This window comes from Cynocephalus volans, chromosome 17 (genome assembly GCF_027409185.1).
Source record: "Cynocephalus volans isolate mCynVol1 chromosome 17, mCynVol1.pri, whole genome shotgun sequence".
In the NCBI taxonomy this organism is placed as follows: domain Eukaryota; kingdom Metazoa; phylum Chordata; class Mammalia; order Dermoptera; family Cynocephalidae; genus Cynocephalus; species Cynocephalus volans.
Window position 1 is genome coordinate 24,284,338 of NC_084476.1, and position 21,425 is coordinate 24,305,762.

At 37.1% G+C, this 21,425-nt stretch overlaps 1 protein-coding gene across 2 annotated transcripts in view; it reads right to left on the minus strand.

Moving 5' to 3' along the window:
• The window catches only part of KIAA1958 (KIAA1958 ortholog), a 138,753-nt gene that overhangs the window by 60,686 nt on the left and 56,642 nt on the right, over positions 1-21,425 (minus strand). For both annotated transcript variants that reach the window (XM_063082285.1, XM_063082286.1), the window contains exon 2: positions 19,223-20,417. In XM_063082285.1, coding sequence (XP_062938355.1) covers positions 19,223-20,393 — 1,171 coding nt within the window. In that variant the 5' untranslated portion in view covers positions 20,394-20,417. The remainder of the gene's footprint in view (positions 1-19,222; positions 20,418-21,425) is intronic.

Genomic DNA, 21,425 nt, shown 5'->3' on the forward strand with positions numbered 1-21,425 from the left:
AATCATTATGACAGTCCGAACTGAGTATTTGAAAAGTGTTTTTCATGAGTCTGCTGAAATTCTATGGCTTCAATAAACAAACTCAAACTCAAACATCTGAGGTAACACCTGATGAATTTAAGAAATAAAATGCCATGCCACAATAGAAATAGTTATTACAAACTTCTGATTAGAAACCATGTCTTCCTTTAAATTTACATTCAATTTATGTGACTACATACATTAATCAGTAAGGATCAAAATATGAAACCATCTTTTACAGAAAATGCAAATAAATTCAAAAACAAGAGTTATTAATAAACTTGAAATAAAAGATGTATGGCACATAAAGCAAAAGGAAAACAGATACATAAAAATGGAAATGCACAAAACTAATAAATTACCTCCTTCTCTTCTGAGTTAGGCTATTAATATTCATTAAATTCCACCCAAGAAGTAATGACCTAATGATAGGAGCATGCTAACTTCTCTGAGTGGGTCACTGGATAATAACAAATTTTTGAAAAGTTCATTATAAAACAAAAATTAAAATATTTTTCCATATACATTAGTATTCTACTACCCATTTATAGTATATACAAAACAGGAAAATAAAGATTTTTCTCTTAACAATGAGATGGCTGCTTTTCATAACACAGAATAATAATTTAGCAGCATTAATTACAATACATAGTATACAAAGTGTTAAAAAGCTAGTGATCTGTAACATAAATTTTAATATACCCTAGGACTAAAACTATTGTGTAAAATATAATTTCAGGTATTATTTTTAAAGAAAATTCATTTATATTCATTGAATCAAATCCTAAAGTCAAATGCACAGAAATGCACTCCAGAATTATAAAGATTCATTATTTTTCCTGCTGAAGGGTAAGAAATGAATTAATAACTAAGCTTTTTAAGAAAATTTCTCAACTATAATCAGCCATTTCATTTCTTGTCTTCTCCAAACTTTTTTGATTGCACACCTCTACATAAAACATGTAGAGGTGTACAAGCAAAAAACAAAATACCTATTGAATAGCAGCCCCCAAATGGGTATTTATTTATACTATGTATATGTTCTAGTGTCAATAAATATATTGAAGGTTAGGAAAGTTTAATTTCTTAGTTTAAATAAAAAACAGGAAATCTAACATTTCCTTCTGGCACCATGACTATACTGGAAAGGACTGAGCCATATCACTCGGTCAGACAGATTCATCACTTATGTGTTACCTTTTATTTGTATCTAACTGTCTTTCTATTATTATCGATATTATAGTTCTATGTACTTTTATAGTGAAATAAATAAAATATTGTTTCTATCAATCATTTTGAGAGATGAAGAAAGGAGGTCAACTAACAGGTTATTTATGCATAATAAGTAGAGTTAAAGCAAAAGTTATTTTTTGCTAATATTTACTGGTCACTGCTAACTTGAGTGTAAAAGAATGGATGCTCCTAACGTTTTAAAACTCTCCTATTAAATGTCTCAAAAACACATGAAAAGATACTCAAGATTGTTAGTCATCAGAGAAATGCAAATTGAAAGCACAATGAGGTACACTTCACACCCACTGGGATGGCTATAATGAAAAGTCACATTATAACACATTTTGGCAAGGATATGGAGAAATTGGACCCACATACCTTGCTGGTGGGAATGTAAAATGGCACAGCAGCTTTGGAAAACAATCTGGGAGTTCCTCAAAAAGTTAACAGAATTACCATATGACCTAGCAAGCTCATTCCTAGGTAGCTACCCAAGAGACATGAAAACATAACATCCACACGAAAATTGTACATGAATGTTCACAGCAGAACTTTATACATAATAGCCAAAAAGCAGAAAAAACCCAAATATCCATCAATTGATGAGTGGATAAATATAACGTGGTATATCTATACAATGGAATATTATTCAGCCATAAAAAGAAATGAAGTACTGATACCTACTATAGCATGGATGAATCTTAAAACATTGTGCTAAGTGAATAAAGCCAGATACAAAAGGCCTCATATGAGATAATTCCATTTATATAAAATGTCTAGAACAGGCAAATCCACAGACAGAAAAAGTAGAATAGTGGCTGCCAGGGGCTGGAAGTGAAGGAGGAGGGGAGGCAATGTGGTAACAAAGTGTTCAGGAATTCCACAGTGGTGATGGCTACACAACTCTGAACATACTACTGGAAACGACCAAACTGTACATTTTAAAAGGGTGAATTTAGAGCCAGCCCGTGGCTTACTTGGGAGAGCGTGGTGCTGACAACACCAAGTCAAGGGTTAAGAACCCCTTACCGGTCATCTTTAAAAAACTTTTTAAAAATAAAATAAATAAATAAAAGGGTGAATTTTATGGTATATGAATTATATCTCAATAAATTAGAGAAATTTTGGCAGAAACTGCTGGCTGTCCTCCCCATTGTCCTGAACTTCTCAGCTGTACTACAAGTCTCCCTTGCAGCTGGTGCTGGAGGAAGGTTTTCTGCCATTAAGAACCATCTGAAGTCCCCAGTTTCTGCCTGGCTCTGGTTCTTGACAACTTGTTTAATTTCCTAACTCTACACATATATTCCCACTCCACCCTGCCACCCCTGGTCAGATACATACTATCTATTCAGCCAAATTACAGAACATTCCTTTCAAATTTTGTCAGTTGTTACACCAATAATCTATGCAAAGAAAGGCTGAGCTTTAGGTCCGGTGACTGTTAAATCTGCCATCACTTAAGATAATTTTCAGCTTTTGTTGATCCCTCGTTGGCCTTTGAGTTTGCGGCTGGGAACTGGTTCTGGACAAAGCATAGGAATTCCACATTCAGTGGAGTTACTGATGTCTATTCAGATGTCTGTCCAGAACCTGCAGTTTAATACCCGCAAAGGGGCAGAAATGGAACCCCGACAAGAACACTGTCTAGGACGAATAAGAGATATATGAGCCCCTTTGCTTTTGGACATTTAAAAACACTTTATTTTTAATTTTAAAAAGCGATATATATTCATTGTAAAAATTATAACAAAAAATGTATAAAATACAAAGGAGTAAATTGCCCCCCACCCCCATCCAACCTCTACTCCTCCTCTTCAGGAGTAACTACTGTCAACTATTTAATGTATATCCTTGCCAACTTTTTCTTATGTATTAAAACACACAGACTTTTTCTTTTATAAAAATAAGATATTATACACATAGTTCCACCAGTTTTTGCACAATATGTGCAAAATGGACACAATTCCATTTTAGTACACATAGATACACCTCATTCTTTCTAACTACTACATAGTATCCCATTGTTCCATTACCTGAAAAGTACCTACCCCAGAGTATGGCTGCTACTCAGATCCAATCAATTGTTGCCATAAAGGAATTTTCTAGGTGTTGGCACTATTTTACCCAGGCTTATTCTTTTCTACTAAGGTGTCATCTCACTGCCTTATTTTTGCATCCCAAACCAGGGTGACAAATGAAAACTACAATTCCCAGTATACACTGCTACCAAAGTTCTTCTAGCTCTTGGTATCAATAGTTAATTATTATCAATCACTCACTAAATATCAGGCACTTTTCTCTAAGTGCTTAAACCTTTATTAACTCATAAAAACCCTATTAGGACATACTATTATTTTCCTTATTTTGATGAAACTGAGAACTAGAAAGGTTAAGATATTTGCCCAAAGTCCCATAGATAGAAAGTGTTAAAACCAGGCAGTCTGGCTCTGAAGTCCCTATGATTGACTACTACATTATACTGCTTCTTGAGAATGACATGTATCTAGCATGACAGTTGTAGTCCTAAAAAACATCCACTTATCAAATACTGAATTAAAAAAGAAATGCTTCAATAAGAAATGAAAGGGGGTGGGGTTGAAGCTATAAAGTTTAAATATACGATAACAAAATTATTTTTTCTTATGTAAATTCCAATATTAAAGTTTTTTATTGCTCTAAGTATACAGCTACAAAAACTAAACCACCACCCACCACCAAGCAAATCCAGCATTTCAATACATTTTACCTTTGCTCAAGAGTCACAGCCCTTCTTTTCCTATCACCACCAACAGTAACTAAGTCCCCACTATTCCTATCACCTTAAAAATTATAATACACAAAGCCCAAAGCCTCCCAGAGAAGCTGGGTAGTCAGGGCAACAGTAAAGTGTGTTATAACTAATGATAATCTGCATAAGACATATCAACTTCCTTAATGAATCAATCATATTATACACAATTTAATTATGAAAATTTGGCTGTAAGAGAAAATGCCTAAACTTTTATCCATCAGGACCAACCACATCTTCCAGAATTTAATATTTCATAATTTTGTTAGCCCCCACCTCCACCCTTAGTACTTACTGCCCAGAAGCTTTCTGAGGTCTGTAGTCTTTAGCTGGAAGCTAAAGAATAGTGTCTGGAACTGGGTGGATCAGGGATGGCAGGGAAGCCTGGTCAGAAGGAGACTTTGGAGGATGGAGAGCTGTTGGTATGTGTTAAAAATTAAGACAGAATTGGGCCGAGCCCGTGGCGCACTTGGTAGAGTGCTGCGCTGGCAGCGTGGCGACGCTCCCGCCGTGGGTTCGGATCCTACATAGGACTGACCGGTACACTCACTGGCTGAGTGCCGGTCACGAAAAAACGACAAAAAAAAAAAAAAAAATTAAGACAGAATGATGGAATTGTAGCCTAGAACCCTGTTCTCGTATCTTAAAGTGAATGAAATCACACAGGAACTTCATTAAAATGAAGAATATGATTCAGTAGGTCCCCTGGGTCCTGAAATTCTGCATTTCTAACAAGCATCCAGGGGCCACACATAGAGTAATGAGGGACTAGATCACACCATGCAGGGGCTGCATCCAAGGTGGAGGCCAGTCATTTTCTTGGAACCTTGGACAGACTCTAGGCTTAGGGACAACTGGTGAGAGAGGGTGGGCGTAAGAGGTAGAGCTGAATCCAAAGGATCAGTAAAAGATTTATAACAGCTGTGCCAGCCAGTACCTCCCTAATCCCCCCCACTGTTCTACTGTAACCCCTTTCCAGAAAAAAAAAAATCAGACAAAACTTTGCTAAGGAAATGAAACCCACCATGTGGGGAGCCAAGACCTCTAGGGTACTGGGGTCTGAGGCTTGTCTTTGGAGGCCTGCTGACCAGCCACCAGCTCTCCATCCTCATTCTGTAACAACAGGAGCCCTGCCAATAACACATCCAGGCTGCTTTTCACTGAGGGAAAAGGCCTAGGGGGAAGAAGCAAACCTATTTACACAACTGCAGAAGAAACCAACACCAGATTTCTGTCCTGCGTTCTTAAATACAGACAAACAAGTAGACTAGGCATCAGAAGAAAACCAGCAGTATTAAAGAGAAAAATGAGGGAAAAGGAAAAGAAAACTGAAGAAGATAATTCAAGAACAGAAGATAACTTCTAAAAAATTTTCTAATTAAAATTCTCAAAGAGATTTGAGAGATTATTGTATCTATAATCCTTGTAAAAGGAACAAGTATTGAGGGAAAATCTTTTTCAATCATATTAAAGGAAAATAATTTTCAACAACTTAAGAACTCCAAAATTTACTTCCTATCTATCCATTCCTGGGAAATTATTTGATAGATTCCAGCAAAATGAAGGGAAAAAAGAGGGGAAACATGAAATCCAGACAACAGTGTATACAACCCAGAGGAAACCTCAGAGTGGGAGAGTTACCTAAGGTTAAGGATAAATCATCTAGTCCAAAATGCAGCAGAAGGAGCCAGCCAGTTAGCTCAGACGGTTAGAGCGTGGTGCTGATAACACCAAGGTCGGGGGTTGGATCCCTGTACTAGCCAGTGACCTCCCCTCCCCACAATAAAAAAGCAGCAGGGAATCTTGGAGGGTGGAGGGGCGTGGAACCAGACAGATATGATTAGGGCATATTGCTCTTTTGTCAAGAAATGCTACCAAAAACTTTAGAAACAAACACACAAAATAACAAAAACAACATCATATTTCACTGATTCTAAGATGCACTTCACATTTTAACATTTCTAAAATTTGTCTCATAATTCCTGGGGATTGTATGTTACCTGGCAGCACACTTCCTCTGTGGAACATAGAATAATGGTGCATCTTACAATCAATGACATTTCAGATGCAATGAAATACGGTATTAATAATAATGCTGGGACATGCTTGTTAAGGACTACTTTCTGTACCAGGTATTATTCTAAGCCCTTTCCATGGATTAAGTCATTTATCCAACCCTGAAGAACATTCTCCTCTGAGTGTCCCAGAGGTCATGAAATTCATAAGGATGGGAAAACATGCAATCTTAGAACACTAATAGCTATGAACAATATTTAATCTGTCAAAATAACATAAAAGGTGTTATTGGTTCTGAATATTTAGAGTCAACCTGTGGATAAAGCAGAGAGGATTTAGTTAGGGCCATAAAAGAGAATGAAAATACTGACAAACCTGTGAAGATAAGAAGATTGTAAGAAGGGTGGAGAGAACAGTGAAAAGAATAGGGACACTAATATTCTCATCCTTAAGTGGAAAAAGTATATTTAGTTCCTCTTTTGTTATTTTTAATTCTTCTATTAGTTACTTGTGTATTCTAATAATCTAACAATCAAATATTGGAAGGTTAATGAAAATGAGTTAAATCTTCATCTTTCATAACGAAGAATCTATGAATATTTTCTGAGTTGATAAACTGAGAAACAGATATGTGCAATTTGTTCATGATTTTGGAAGAATCAAAAATAGAAAGGCTCAAAAGAAGTTTCCTTTGAGGAGCTGAAATTATGGGATGATAAGAGCTAAAGTGAGAGATTGTTACTGTTCGGCAATATTATTTTATTGATTGCCACATACATATATTACCTTGATAAAAATAAATTGAAAAAGGCAATAAAAATTATTGCTTTTGTCTTAGAAAGCAATCCCATAGATGTTAAGACAGCATTGAAGAAGCAGACAGATATGTGTATCATAACAGTCAATAAATCAACTAAGGTGCATTGATCACTAAATCAGATTTACTTGATTATAAATCTGATCACTGGTCTCACCTAAAATAAAGCTTAAAATTGCCTTGTACCCACAGAAGCATAATTTTTCATTTTTACTGTGCTCTATAAATACTACCTCTTGTTTCTGATACACTCTGGGAACATAAGCCATTAGTTACATAAATGAGATCTAGATTGAAAGAGAAGTTATTGCTGGACCTAAAATGAAGTGGATCACTTGGACTCTGCCCATCCCTGTTGAAACCCAAGACGGCCAGGCAGCTCCACTTGTGAGGAGAGGGAGGAAGCTGCTGTTTTTCTAATGAAAACAGACACAGGATGACATCTGAACTCACAGAACACTGGGGCGAAGGCTTCAGTGCCCTGACACTGACTTGTGTGCCCTGGAGCTGTACATTATTTCTGCTTTTCAGACCATAAGGAATGGATACCAAGGCTAGAAAATCAAGGTCAACCCCTCTTCAGTCCTGATGTGGTTCCTGGCTTCCTAGAAGTCTCAATTAAATCCAAATTCATTGAAAGAAAATTACATTCTGAGGTTTATAGCTATTTGCTAGTTTGCTGTATTTGGGTACATTTTGCATATTTGGAGGTCTCAATCTCAATATGTAGGTGAACTTTAAATACATCTAAGTAACAAAGTTTTTACTTCATTAGTGTAATATAAAAATGCCCTTATTTTAAAGAAATAAAGAGCCAATTGGGGAAATTTTTTTGTCAAATACTAAGACTAGTGATACTAAAGAAGGCTGTGCAAGCATTTTTTAAAAAGCTGTTAAAACACACTTTCTCAGAAAACTATGTATTTGTACAACAGAGAGCAATTAGCTTAATTTTCTACTTTTGCTTTTCAGCAATTATATTTTTAATTCTTAAAGACAGGCCACTAGTCTGCAAAAATAAGCAACATTACAATTTTAATATAAGTAGGCTTGTTATTTTTAGCTGAGTAGAAAGTTTTTTCGAATAAATTATGATGTGGAATGGGTTGCCTCTTGCCTCTGCACTTCTAATTTGCAGCTAAGAAAGACTTGCCTTTCATTTATCATACTGGTTTAATTGCTCATTTAACCACCATTGGTCATACATCATCCTAGAAACAGTCTTAATAAATGTGTTATCTAAAGGCAACCAATTTAGTCTTACAAAGTCATTCAGAGTTTGATTAAGAACATCTCGGTTTAGGAGAGGGAGAGGGAGAATTTTCAAATTGGGAATTTTTTGAGAGGGCAAGCACCGGGGTGTCTCTCTCCCATTAGAGTGTGGGCAGCATGAGAACAGGAACCATGTTTTTGCCTTGTTTGTTGCTGCATACATGCACCCAACTTGAGCTTGGCACTTTGTAGACTTCCAGTGGATATCTGAATGAATGAATGAATGAATGAATGAATCATGGCATGCCTCAGAACTCTTAACACTGCCTTATCCTACACATACAGGGTTTCACATTACGACCTTACCTCAGATCTTTGTGCCCTAAAGACCTTTTATTACCTAAAACACTGCTGTGCCTTTGGACAAGGAATAGGTGGGTAGGAACAGAGATCCCAAGAGGCCAGCCGCCCAGAGGTCATCAAGTTCTGTACTGTAATTCCTGAAATATTTGCTTCTGTCTCCTCCTCTCCAATGCCCTCATTATTACCTCATGCAAGCACCTTCTGCCATCTCCCACCTGGATTACTGTGATACTCTACAAAACAGCTCTCAGGTCTCACCCTCTATTTCCCCAATGCTATCAGAATGATTCTAAGATAATGAACTAGCTGTCTCTCTGCTCTCCATGCAGGACATTTGTGACATCACATGCACAGCCTTTCACAGGTGGCTCCAGCCTGTCTTTCTGGCAGCAACTCTAACGGATCCCTTGAAATCTACTCTCAAGCCACACTCAATTGCCTGATTTTCTAAACATCCTGCATATGTTCATGCCCTAACATCTTTGCTCATGTTGCTCCATTTACCCTTACATGTGTTCCCTGAGGCTGACTCTTATGTCGCACTATACTTTATACACCTTTCTATTCACTGGAGTTGAAGTTGTTGTTTTGTTTGCCCCTTCTCTAAACAATGCTATCCTGGGGGCAAGGAATTTGACATTCATCTTTGTATTTTCACCAGCCCAGCACAGTGCTTGTCATATAGTTGATCCTGAAAAAAAGTCTAATAAATGGAAGTGGAAGTGATTTGTCCAGATGCTCAGTAGAAAAAGACTAAGACGCTTGTCTACCTGCTCCTAATACAGTCAATCTTTCTATTAAACTCTGGGTCCTTTTAAAAATGGAAGAAAAAAAATCTCTTAAGGATGTAACCTAGCGGCCTAAATCTTGGATAAGTGATAGGCATGACCTGAAAATAAAAGGGGAAGCAATCAGGAGTTTAGGCTATTCCTGAACCAAGACAAGCAAAGATGGGGACCTGGTGCGAAGCAGCAATCCTGTCCACTTAGTTAACAAGTAGACCAGGTTCCTTCCCATTGTAACTCCAACCACATCACCTAGTTTCTTTATGCCTCATTTTCCATCAGTAAAATAAAGGAAACAACCTCTTTCTTCATGGAACTTAGACAATATTGATCCTGGAAATAAAAGTGCTATAGAGATAATAGAGGACATTTTGCTTTTGTGTTTTTTATTTATTCCAGCAGAGGAGCTTTAAAAAATGTTCCCATGACAGCATCCCATCATGATCATAAGGAGGAAAGCCACAATGTTGAAATTTGTGAGGATAATTCTCAAATTCTTTGTTCATAAAGATGTACACTGGATGACAATGGCAGTAAAGTTTGTTTTCTTACCAAAAAAATCTCCTTATTCAGTAACAATAATGTCATAATGACCCCATAAATATTACAGTTTTATTTATGCTTCATGATCTGTTTTTTAAAATGTAGTCATATTTTAGAACATAAAGTATACAGAATAATACTAGCTAATGTATGCTTACCATGAACCAGAGTGCTTTGTATAGATTAATTAATGTATACATCAACCCTATAGAATAGACAATTATCTTCATTTTACAGATGAGAAAGCTAAGCCACAAAGAGGTTAAGTAAGAAACTTGACAAGGTCACCTGAAAAAGGAGGAGCAGAGCTGGGATTTGAATCCAGGCAGTTGTGTCAGGAGTTTCACCTTAAACACTGTGTTTACATTGCCTCTTGTCAACATAAACTCAAGTTCCTGCCACTCAGATTTAATAAATGTTAACATCCTGTCATATTTGTTACTTTAAAAAAAAATGTTACAGGGCCGGCCCGTGGCTCACTCGGGAGAGTGCGGTGCTGAGAACACCAAGGCCACGGGTTCGGATCCCATATACGGATGGCCGGTTCGCTCACTGGCTGAGCGTGGTGCTCACAACACCAAGTCAAGGGTTAAGATCCCCTTACCGGTCATCTTTTAAAAAAAAAAAATGTTACAGATACAGTTCAAGTGTCCTGTGTGCGTACACCTTCCTATCCCCCATTCCTCCTTAAAGGCAACCACTACCATATATCTGGTGTGTCTCCTGGAGTCCATGTTTCTTTGTGTGCATGTAAAACATACAATACATAGTAACATTCATGTTTTTTTTAAAAGGTATGATATTCTAATATTCTAATATATAATAACATTGTGCAACTTTTTTTCAAAACTTATTCACGTCAATAAATGTAGACCTGGCTGATTCATCTATTCCATTGAAAAACGTCACAATTTATTTATCCCTTTCTCTACTGATAGACATTGAGGTTAACTAATTTTTTTTTCCCTTGTTATCACAAAGTTGCAATGTATACCCTGTACATATCTCCTTTTATATATCTATGAAGAAGTCCCTCTAGAGCAGACATTAAAAACTGAATTCCTAGGTTGTATGATATGCACATCTTTAACTTTATTAGATACTGTAAATTGTTCTCCGAAGTATTTGTACCAATTTATATTCCCACTGGCATGTCTCCATTTTTCCATACTTCACCAACACTTTAGGTAGTTTAAATTAATAAATTTTGCCTTTCTGATGGGAGTAAAATGGTATCTCATTGTTGTTTTAATTTGCATTTCCCTGAGTCTGGCTGGGGTGGTACAGTTGACTGGCAAAGCTGAAGGTCACAAGACTGCTTTTGCTGAAATATAACCTTGGAAAGCAAGTTTCTGGCCTCTCCTCTCCTAAGGAGAAGTGCATATGCACAGAGGAGAGAATTGTCTCACACAGGAAGAATGTTCAGAGTTACTGGGTGGAGAGACAGAATGACAATGTGGCCTGTAATGTGAATCCTGCATTCTCCGGATCACTGTTTCTCAAGCTTTAATGTACATGCAAGTCACCTGGAGATCTTGTTAAATGCAGATTCTGATTCTGTGGGTCTGGAATTCTGCATTTCTAATAAGTTCCCACGTGATGCAGGTGATACTGAGGCCATATTTTAGTAGATGAATGGGTATAATTGCATAAAATCAGAATCTACTTCACTACTTAAAGAGTATGGAGCACAATCTAATAATGATGACAATGACAATAATGAAAATAAAAATACTAATAAGGGTGGAAATTATCCATTTATTGAATGTTTATCACATGTCAGTTACTCTCTTTAGTGCTTTGCCTGTATTTGCATTTGATCCTCAACCCTGTGAGACAGATACTGCCATTACTTTACAAATGAAGAAACTGAGTCTCAGAGAAGTGAAATGACTTCACTAAGATCACAAGGCCAGCAGAAGGTAGGGTTGGGATCAATTCAGATACTAAACTGATTCTAAACTCTGAGTGGCCAGGCTCCACTACCTCAATGCCCCGAGCTGCCTTCCATATCAATTCTCAGATGAGCACCCCCTGGTGATGAGAAAAATTATGGCAAAAAAAGAACCTAAATTTTTACTTTGTCTCTATTATCTTTCAAAAGTGGCTGAGGTCTTCCTGCAGGAAAGTGCAGAAAAGGTATGGCTAAAAAACAATGTTAGTCTTATTCCTTCTTGTAAAAAGAGGCATAAAAGTCTTGTGGAATACAGAAATATATAAAATGTGTGCATGTATGTACGCACGAGTATATGCTTATATAAGTGTATATATATATATACACACACACACACACATATACACACATATACATAAGCATACACATTTATACATATTTCTTTCCCTTATATTAGAACACCATTCTAGTATACTCTGCCTTTGAGTGACATACATAACGACTCTTCCTATCTGCGTACATGAAAAAACTAAAAGCTCAAAACAAAATAGAACCAAAATAACCTCCACATAAATGTAGTAGGTATCTCTGGTCTGCTGCCTCTCTCAAGAATAGTACCTAGAATGTTCTTGGAAGAATACCCCTAACCCCCCACCTCCCGCACCTCAAGCCATATGGTTTGTGTAGGGCTGATTTCAATACTGTTTCCATGGTGAGAGGGCTGATGCTCCTATGACTGGTTCAGGGGTTGGTGGGCATGCTGTGACACAGCACCTGTCTACTGCTAGACATGAAAATCAGCAGCACAACCATCTTGGGTCCATGTAGGGATCAAATACTGTAGGTAAAGCTAGTACTGAGGAAGCCAAGGTGACAAATGGCGAGAGAAACTAGATGTCTTCTGAACCCTGGATGAAAGCCTGTTTGAACATCTGTCCTTGGAGTATAAGGCAATTAATTCTTTCCTTTAACTTATTTTAATTCAGGTTTTCTGTTGCAAACAAAAGAAACCACTGTTTGTTGTGTTCACACAGACACCAAATAACTGGAAGTAACATATACCTTATTTTTAGAAGCTTACTGAACTCAATTTTACATGAGTAATTTTTCAAAAAGTATATTAAAGGACTTGGGCTACACCTCTCTTTCACTCTGAAAGCATTTTCTTTTGAATAAAATATAAACAAACAGTAAAAATTAGAAGAAAAAAGATGAGATCAATAAAACAAATTGAAAACTAGAAATAGACCCAATTATAAACAAAAATGTGTTATATGAATCAATTCAATAGAGAATGGGAATTATTCAATAAATGATGCTGGAACATTTGACTACCTGCAAATATAATTCTAAGACATTCTAATCGTAGAGTTAAATGTTAAAAAGAAAGAAGAAAGGAGAGGAAAGTAAAACCATAGAAGAACAAGAGGAAGATATAGATAAATATTTTATTTATGTTACCTCGAGTTAGAGAAAGGACTTCCTAAGCAAAATATCAAAGGCAGAAAAGATGATAGCGGTTGAAAGAATAGTCTTCGTGAAGATTAAGAAATCCATTTTCTCAACATACAAAAAATATTAAAAGCTAATGGTAAAGTGCAAAATGTACTTCCAATTGTTTTAAATGAAACTCTTAGAATTTCTCCATCAACTCTGTTGGCAGCAACTGTCCCCAGCAGCCACCAGAGGCCCAGACAAAAGAACACCAGCCAAGGATTCACCTGCTAGGGTCCCACTGGGGTGGGCTGCAGGCATGACTTCAATGACATGATCACAATGCTGAAGTGTAAGAGTTAGTTTTTAGTACTTACAGACCCTGGGGGGGGTTCCATGGGGTACACAAGCATACCTGGAGCACCCCCATACACACGCAAAGGTCAGGGTACACTGGCAGAGAGAGAGGGGACCTGTGGGTCAATGCTTTTATTGGGTCCAGGGCGACAGCCAAACAGGTTTCCCACGGGAAGCTTTAACTAATTGGTTTAAAGCAAGCAAGCACGAGTTCTAAGGAGGTCACGCTGTGACTGAGAGGTAGTCACTTTAAGTTCAAGGGCAAATGTCTAAATGATCCATTTAAAGAAAGCACTGGTGGAAGACATTATGTTAAGTGAAATAAATCAGGAACAAAAAGATAAATACCGTATGTTTTCACTCACATGCAGGAGCTAAAAAAAAAAAAAAAAAAAAAAAAAAGCGAGTTCATAAGAAGCAGAGCCTAAAATTGTGCTTACCAAAAGCTGGGAAGGGGAAGGGGGTGGGAGGCCAGAGGAGGGGGATAGGGAGACAGGTTGGTTAATGGATACAGAATTACAGCTAGATAGGAAGAATAAGTTATAGTATTCAGTGCTAGTATAACAAAAATAATAATAATAATATATTATATTATAATATTATAATTAATATTATAAATTAACTATAATTTATTGTATATTTTCAAATGGCTGGAAGAGAGGAGCTAAAATATCCTCATCACAAAGAAACAATAATCTGGGAAATGCAAATCAAGACTACACTGAGATACCATCTCACCCCAGTTAGGATGGCTAAAAGCCAAAAGACTCTGAACGATAAATGCTGGCGAGGTTGCGGAGAAAAAGGAACTCTCATACATTGTTGGTGGGACTGCAAAATGGTGCAGCCTCTATGGAAAATGGTATGGAGGTTCCTCAAACAATTGCAGATAGATCTGCCATATGACCCTGCCATCCCACTGCTGGGAATATACCCAGAGGAATGGAAATCATCAAGTCGAAGGTATCCCTGTTCCCCAATGTTCACTGCAGCACTCTTTACAATAGCCAAGAGTTGGAACCAGCCCAAATGTCCATCATCGGATGAGTGGATACGGAAAATGTCGTATATCTACACAATGGAATACTACTCAGCTATAAAAACGAATGAAATACTGCCATTTGCAACAACATGGATGGACCTTGAGAGAATTATATTAAGTGAAACAAGTCAGGCACAGAAAGAGAAAAACCACATGTTCTCACTTATTGGTGAGAGCTAAAAATAAATAAATAAATTCACACACACACACACACACACACACACACACACACACACACACACACACAAAAAAAAACCCAGGAGGTGGGGGGAAGAAGACATAACAACTACAATTCCTTGAAGTTGATACAACAAACAAACAGAAAGGACATTGTTGGGGGGGGGGTCGGTAATGGGCCACAATAATCAACCACATTGTATATCGACAAAATAAAATAAAATAAAATAAAACAAAGAAACGATAAACATTTGCAGTGATGGATATGCTAACTAGTCGATTTGATCATCACACAGTATATACATGTATGGGAAAATTACTCTGTACCCCATAAATATGTACAATTATTACATGTCAATTAAGAAATAAAATTAAAGAAAGAAAGAGAGGGAGGGAGGGAGGAAAAGAGGGAGATGGGGAGAGAAGGAGGAGGGAAAGCAAGGCGCTCAGCCTGCTAGGTGGGAGAGATGCCTCTAACTTTTAATCTCTGGCCACAAGCTGGAGCCAATGGGCGGGGTATAGAACTGGAAACTGTCAAGGGAGACCAAGCCTTGCTTCTGGTATTTAAAAGTTACACCTGTATTTAAAAATAAATGCTGAGGTGATATAGTATGATAAGCACTCAGTACACCAATATACATGATAGACAATGAGTTACTATTTCTAATAAACAAGGAAGACATGAATATATTAGAAAAAGATAAAGTTGTATACTTGGAAAAGAAAAACTACATATACTACAAATCTACTAAGTAAAAATTCAATGCTTGCTACCATAAAAATTCTGGGAAATGAGCTGATTGATAAAAGGTCCTTATACAAAATCATAAAAGCAGATATATGTATGTGAGTATATTTAAGAAATATACATATACACATAAAAACCCAACTTACAATGCAACAGAGATTTAAATCTAATTATGATAAATGTCCCAAATTTACATAAAAACCTCAAAAATTAATAAAATCCAAGTTACTGGAAGATAGCCAACAATTTTTCTAATAATATATGTTCTCTTTACTCATTGCTAAGATTTGGATTGAGCAGTATGGCAGGACTGACATAAAAATTAATGCTTTTATACACACCTTAATTAACATTTTATAACGTTATGAGTTCAGTTCTGAACAGAAATAAGAATGATTTTCCACTAGGGGAACAGAATTAAAATGGCATCAGTAAAACTAAACAAAATGGAACACTTTCTCTTTGTTTCTGGCTGACTCAATAGTCATTTGTCAAATTATTTACTTAAAAAATATTATTTAAAGATACGTAGTAGTAGTTCTGCAATGATCTGGTAAAGACTCAAGCTTACATAGGATCCATTTTAAAAGAGCTTGATTTAGCTTTCAGCTAGTTCTTTCAGCACCTTTCTTCTTTGCTGAGTTCCAGGCGTGCTTTCCACATTAACTGTGTAAGTTCCGTCTGTACAGTCATTTTTAAATAACTAGAAATGCTAGATTCTAATTTTTTAAATATCTATGTCTAGAATGAAGATTATTGACTAAAAATAAATATGCAAACACAAATAAAGAAAACTTTAGAACACAGAACTTAGTTTAAGCTCTAGGAAACAAAGGAAAATTAACATTAATTTTATATACCTCTTACAAAAGAAAAATGTCAATCAGATTTTTGTTTGTCCCATGTCTCATTCTAGTCCAAATAGTGTTTCTCTAAAGCTAAAGATATCTTAGCAATATGATATCCTTCCAGAGAAGAAGGGATCAAAACATGAGGATCATTCCCTAGGAAATTCCCATTACAATTTCTGCACAGTTTTTCTTGAAGGTTCAACTCCAAGTCATCCTACCCTCCTTGTGAGAGTAAAGCCAAATCACAGTTTACAATTGTATATATAATGTGCTATTCTTGGCCATGCCTGGTTTTTATAGCTATCATAAGAAGTGCAATTTCAATAAAGGAAGGAAAAAACCTAAAAGAATGTAATACACACAATAATAAATGGATTAAAATTCTTTCTTTTTTCAAATAGGATGAATTTCTTTTCCAAGATATTCACATGTGGTTTAGTAAAGAGTCTCAGTATCTCATTTACTACCATAGACAAATGCAAGGATATTTTGCATCTTTCTTTGCAGGGGTAAGTTAGTGGAAGGGTGTGCAACACACATAATAGTCTTACTAAACTGTCTGGGTATACTGGGCCACTTTGCAAAATACGTATCTGAATTATACCTTCAAATATAAAATTAAGTGAGACTGTAGAAAACTGTCAGGCTAAGTCTCTATTTACCAAAAAAAAAAAAAAAAAAAGACAGGGAGGAAAAACAGATAAATGAACCAGATTCCCAACTATTTAAGTGAAAAGGTACTACTTGTGTCCTACATATATCAAGAGTCAGATTTCCTAACCAAAGACCATGTCAATATTCAATGATTGAAGTAAAACTGATATTCAATGATTGAAGGAAAAATTTTTTAAAAGGAAGAAAGAAAAAGACAACTTAAGGAACGGGAGAAAATATTTGCAAATCATATATCTGATAAGGAACTCATATCCATAATACACAAAACACTTTTACAACTCACCAATAAAAAGACAACCTAATTAATAAACAGGCAAAGGATGTGAATAGACATTTCTCAAAAGAAGATATACAAATGGCCAATAAGCACATGAAAAAAAGCTTAATATTGTTAGTCATTAGAGTAATGCAAATCAAAACCACAAGATACTACCTTCACATACCCAACAGGACAGCTATAATTGTTTTAAACATGGAAAATAACAAGCGTTGGTAACAATGTACCGAAATAGGAACCTTTACACATTATTGGTGAAATTGTAAAATGGCAGAGCTGCTTAGGAAAACAGTTTGGCAGCTCCTCAAAAAGTTAAACACAAAGTTACCATAGGACCCAACAATTCCACTCCCAGGTAGCTGCCCAAGCGAGATAAAAATACATGCCCACACAAAAGCTTGTACACAAATGTTCATAGCAGGATTATTCATAACAGCCAAAAGATGGAGACAACCCAAATGTCCATCAGCTGATGAGAGGAAAAGTAAAATATGGTATATTAATACAATAAAATATTTGGCAATAAAAAGGAAAGAAATGCTACAACATGGATTAACTTTGAAAACATTACTCTAAGTGCAAGAAGGCAGTCATAAGATGCCATATATGATTCCATTTATATGAAACGTACAGAAGAGGCAAATCCACAGAGAGTGAAAGTAGATTACTGGTTGCCAAGGAGTGGGGGGAGGGAAATAGTGACTGCTAATGGATATGGAGTTTTTTTCTGGGGTGATGAAAATGTTCTGAAATTATGTAATGGTGACGGTTGCACAAGTTTGTGAATATACCAAAAACCATTTTTAAATGGCTTAAAATGGTTTAAAAGAGTGAATTTTATGTATGTGAATTATATCTCAATAAAACTATTATTTAAAAAAAGAAAGAAATATTAATAAACTGAAAACCATAATTTCCAATCAAGATATAAATATTTTCAGTGCATACCTTTATTCATAATGCCACGACTGTGTTAGAAAAATCATAAATAGAAGGTTTCTTTTGGGGATCTTAAGATTGATACTAAAATTGGAAAAGCATGTTTGTAAAGCAACTTACTTCTAGGAAGTTAGGGTAAAGGCACAGGTGCCTGTAGGAAGCTTTTCCCAATATACATGACTTTTTCGAGAAAGACTGAAAGAAAACAAAATGTGCCACCAATTTCTGCTTTCTATATCCTCTGCACATCTGTTCATCCTTGTCCATGCTTCTACTTCTGGCCCATTAGATTTAAATCATGAACCCAAAAGCATGAGACCCAAACCCCCTTTATAGTACAGTAGCCAGGATGATATAAGTATTCAATGTTGGTATTAAAGAACATTAGGATGGTAGAATTACAAGTGTAGGGGCCTCATATAATTATTTCACTCTGCTCTCAATCCATTCCAGTTAGACTAACATGTTCCAGAAATGCAAGATACCTGATCCTTTTACCTTTTGAGAGAAAATACCAAGTACTTCTTTTAGAAATGTTTGTTGCTTTTTAAAAAACTTGTTCTAAACTACCACACCAACTAAAATAAATACCAATGCCAAGTTGGCTCAGAGAAGTAAACAATAGCGGAAAAACATTAAGTCTATTGTCATTAGATGCCTTACCCAACATCATTTTGGCTTCAAATGGCAACTAAATACCTGGATATTGATAGGAAAACATTAAAAAGCTTTTCAAAAAGAACTGTACTATATAAAACGTCAGCTTCAGGCCAGATAGCAACCTAAAATCTAGCCACAGAAAACCAACAGCACAATCCTACAGCTGTCCTCTCAGCCCTAAGGTACATCAACTGGATGAAAGGCCTTAATTCAGATGGATTTGCTTTATCATATCACCTGGACATAATATATTTTATTATTTCTATCTTTCTGAGCATCATTAAGGACTGAATTCTAGCAAACTGAGCCAATGGTTTTAGAAGTGATGACGGCGCAGAGTTCTCTGATGTGTGTGGATGAGGGACTAACTTGTCACCTCACATGCCATACCTGGTATGCACTGTGCTGTGGCCTCAGTGGTGATGGTTGGAGCGACTGGGGGTTGCTGCTGACTGGAGCTCACTTCTGGCTCTGTGTTAACTGAGGGAGAAAGGGACACCTCACAGGAGGAGACCTGGCTGGGCAGATGTGGCAGGAATTCTTCAGAAGCAACTTGCTCATCCTGTCCAGGCAGCTGCAGGGCAGACAAAGGGATACTGATCTGTTTGTTAGGATGGGATGTGCTCACAGGCATCTGCATGGCCACCTGCTGGCTGGTGCCATGGGCACCAGGAGGTCCTCTGTTTGGTGAGGCCAGAGATACCCTAGCAGTCTTCTGGACAACTGGTCTGGAGATCACAGAGGGGGACGCAGACATACCATGTGTGTCTAGCTCCGTGCTGATGGCAGATGTAACATGGGGAATCAGCTTAGCAGACCCTACACAGGAGGGACCAGCATGAGTCTGAGGCTTGGGTTTTGCCATCTGTGTCAGTGACAGAGCTGGTCCATCTACCCCTCCAGTCAGCTCTGCATTTGCCACAATGTAATAATCTTCAGGAATCTCTTGTTTGATTTTCTTGATGATGACATCATTGCTGCATTCGTCAACCATCTGCGCCTGGGAGCTTGAATGCAAAGAAGATGGGACCACTCCAGGCCTTTTCCGAGCAATACTTTGAGGTCTTTGGGTTTGGGGTTCAAAGTCACTATCCTCATCTGTAACAGAAGACTCACAAACCATGTCAAACAGGGTGTTGTCATCTTCATACTCCTCAACAGCTTCGTCCAGTTCAGAAGGCTCACTGCAGTAAGAGAAATCACAGGAGTCTCTGGTCCGGTTACAGTCTAGCTTTGCCTTCACTGGTCTTCCAGGGTACCTTTCGACAGGGCTAGTCTGTGTCTCAGAAGGCACCCCAATTATACTGGGACTATCAGAGTTAAAACTTCTGTTATCCTGGAAACAGACCCTCTCTTGGGACCCAGCTCTGCAAGTAGCTGTTAGCGGCCAGTGATAAGCATGGCCAGCACTACAGCCCCACATTGCTGTCAAGTTCCCATGGGAACCTTCAGAAAGCAAGTGTTTCAGGTTTGGAATGAGGCTGCAAATAGTCCCATGGCTGTGGGCCCAGCTGACCAATTTGGACAGATTTTCAGATGAGGTATGAAGACAATCCTCCATGTTACAGGATCAGCAGTGTCTTTCCTAAAGGAAAATAATCAAAATAAGAAGACATTATTACCCAAGACATTCCCACATCTTAATTACTGTAATTTCTTCCAACTATGATTATTTGGCATAAAAAAGAAATGCATTTCAAAATTGTATCTAGTTAGTATCATTGCATATGAAGAGGGACTAGAAGGGAATATAGAAAAAAGTAAACACAGCTGATGATTTATGGTTGTTTGGAGAACATATTTGTTAGTTTCCTTTATTGTTATAATAATGGCTGCATAAGAAAAATAAATAGGAAAGGAAAAAAGAAACAAGCAATAAAAAAGAGGTTTTTCATGGTACATTTTACTTCCAAAGTCACAGAGAGGGGTTCAGTCATCCCCTTAATAATAAAATGTGTGTATTAGTTGTATTAACCAAGAGATGTACTTCCAATGTCACACTTTATCATCAGAAACTTCATTACTAGCCAGAGCCAACAAAGGAGATTTGGATTCATTCTAGGATGGATGTCAGAGAAAGGAAGTCAATCCTCTGCTGGGCACCAGAAAACAACACAACTGGGAGTCCAAGGAGAAAATAAGGGGTTAGATTTGGAAAGTGGAGAAGTCTTTAATGGAGAAGGGAGAACACATTGGGAGGAGATCCATAGGAGGAACAGTCTGTAGACTAGAAACAAGGATCGTAGGCTAGTGTCAGTGCTCTAAACACCCTTAGGAACAGGATTCCCACCTCCTGGCCACCTGGAACTCCTGAAATATTGCCCTTCATCCCACAATTAGAGGTAAAAGGTGTGTCCAGTATATTCCACCATCTGAGGTTCCTGTAAATCCAAGGATAACCAACTACCAAACAGAAGTAAATCATTCCTTTTTAGGCAGGAGACAAAAAGAACCACTTGTTATGAGTCCTTGGCTGGGTAAAAGTGAGAACAACATGATGGGTAGGAAAAATGAATGAACGAATCAAATATGTAAATACCACCAGCACCATCAACACTAACAAAGCAAACATATAAGACCCTCAAATAAGAAA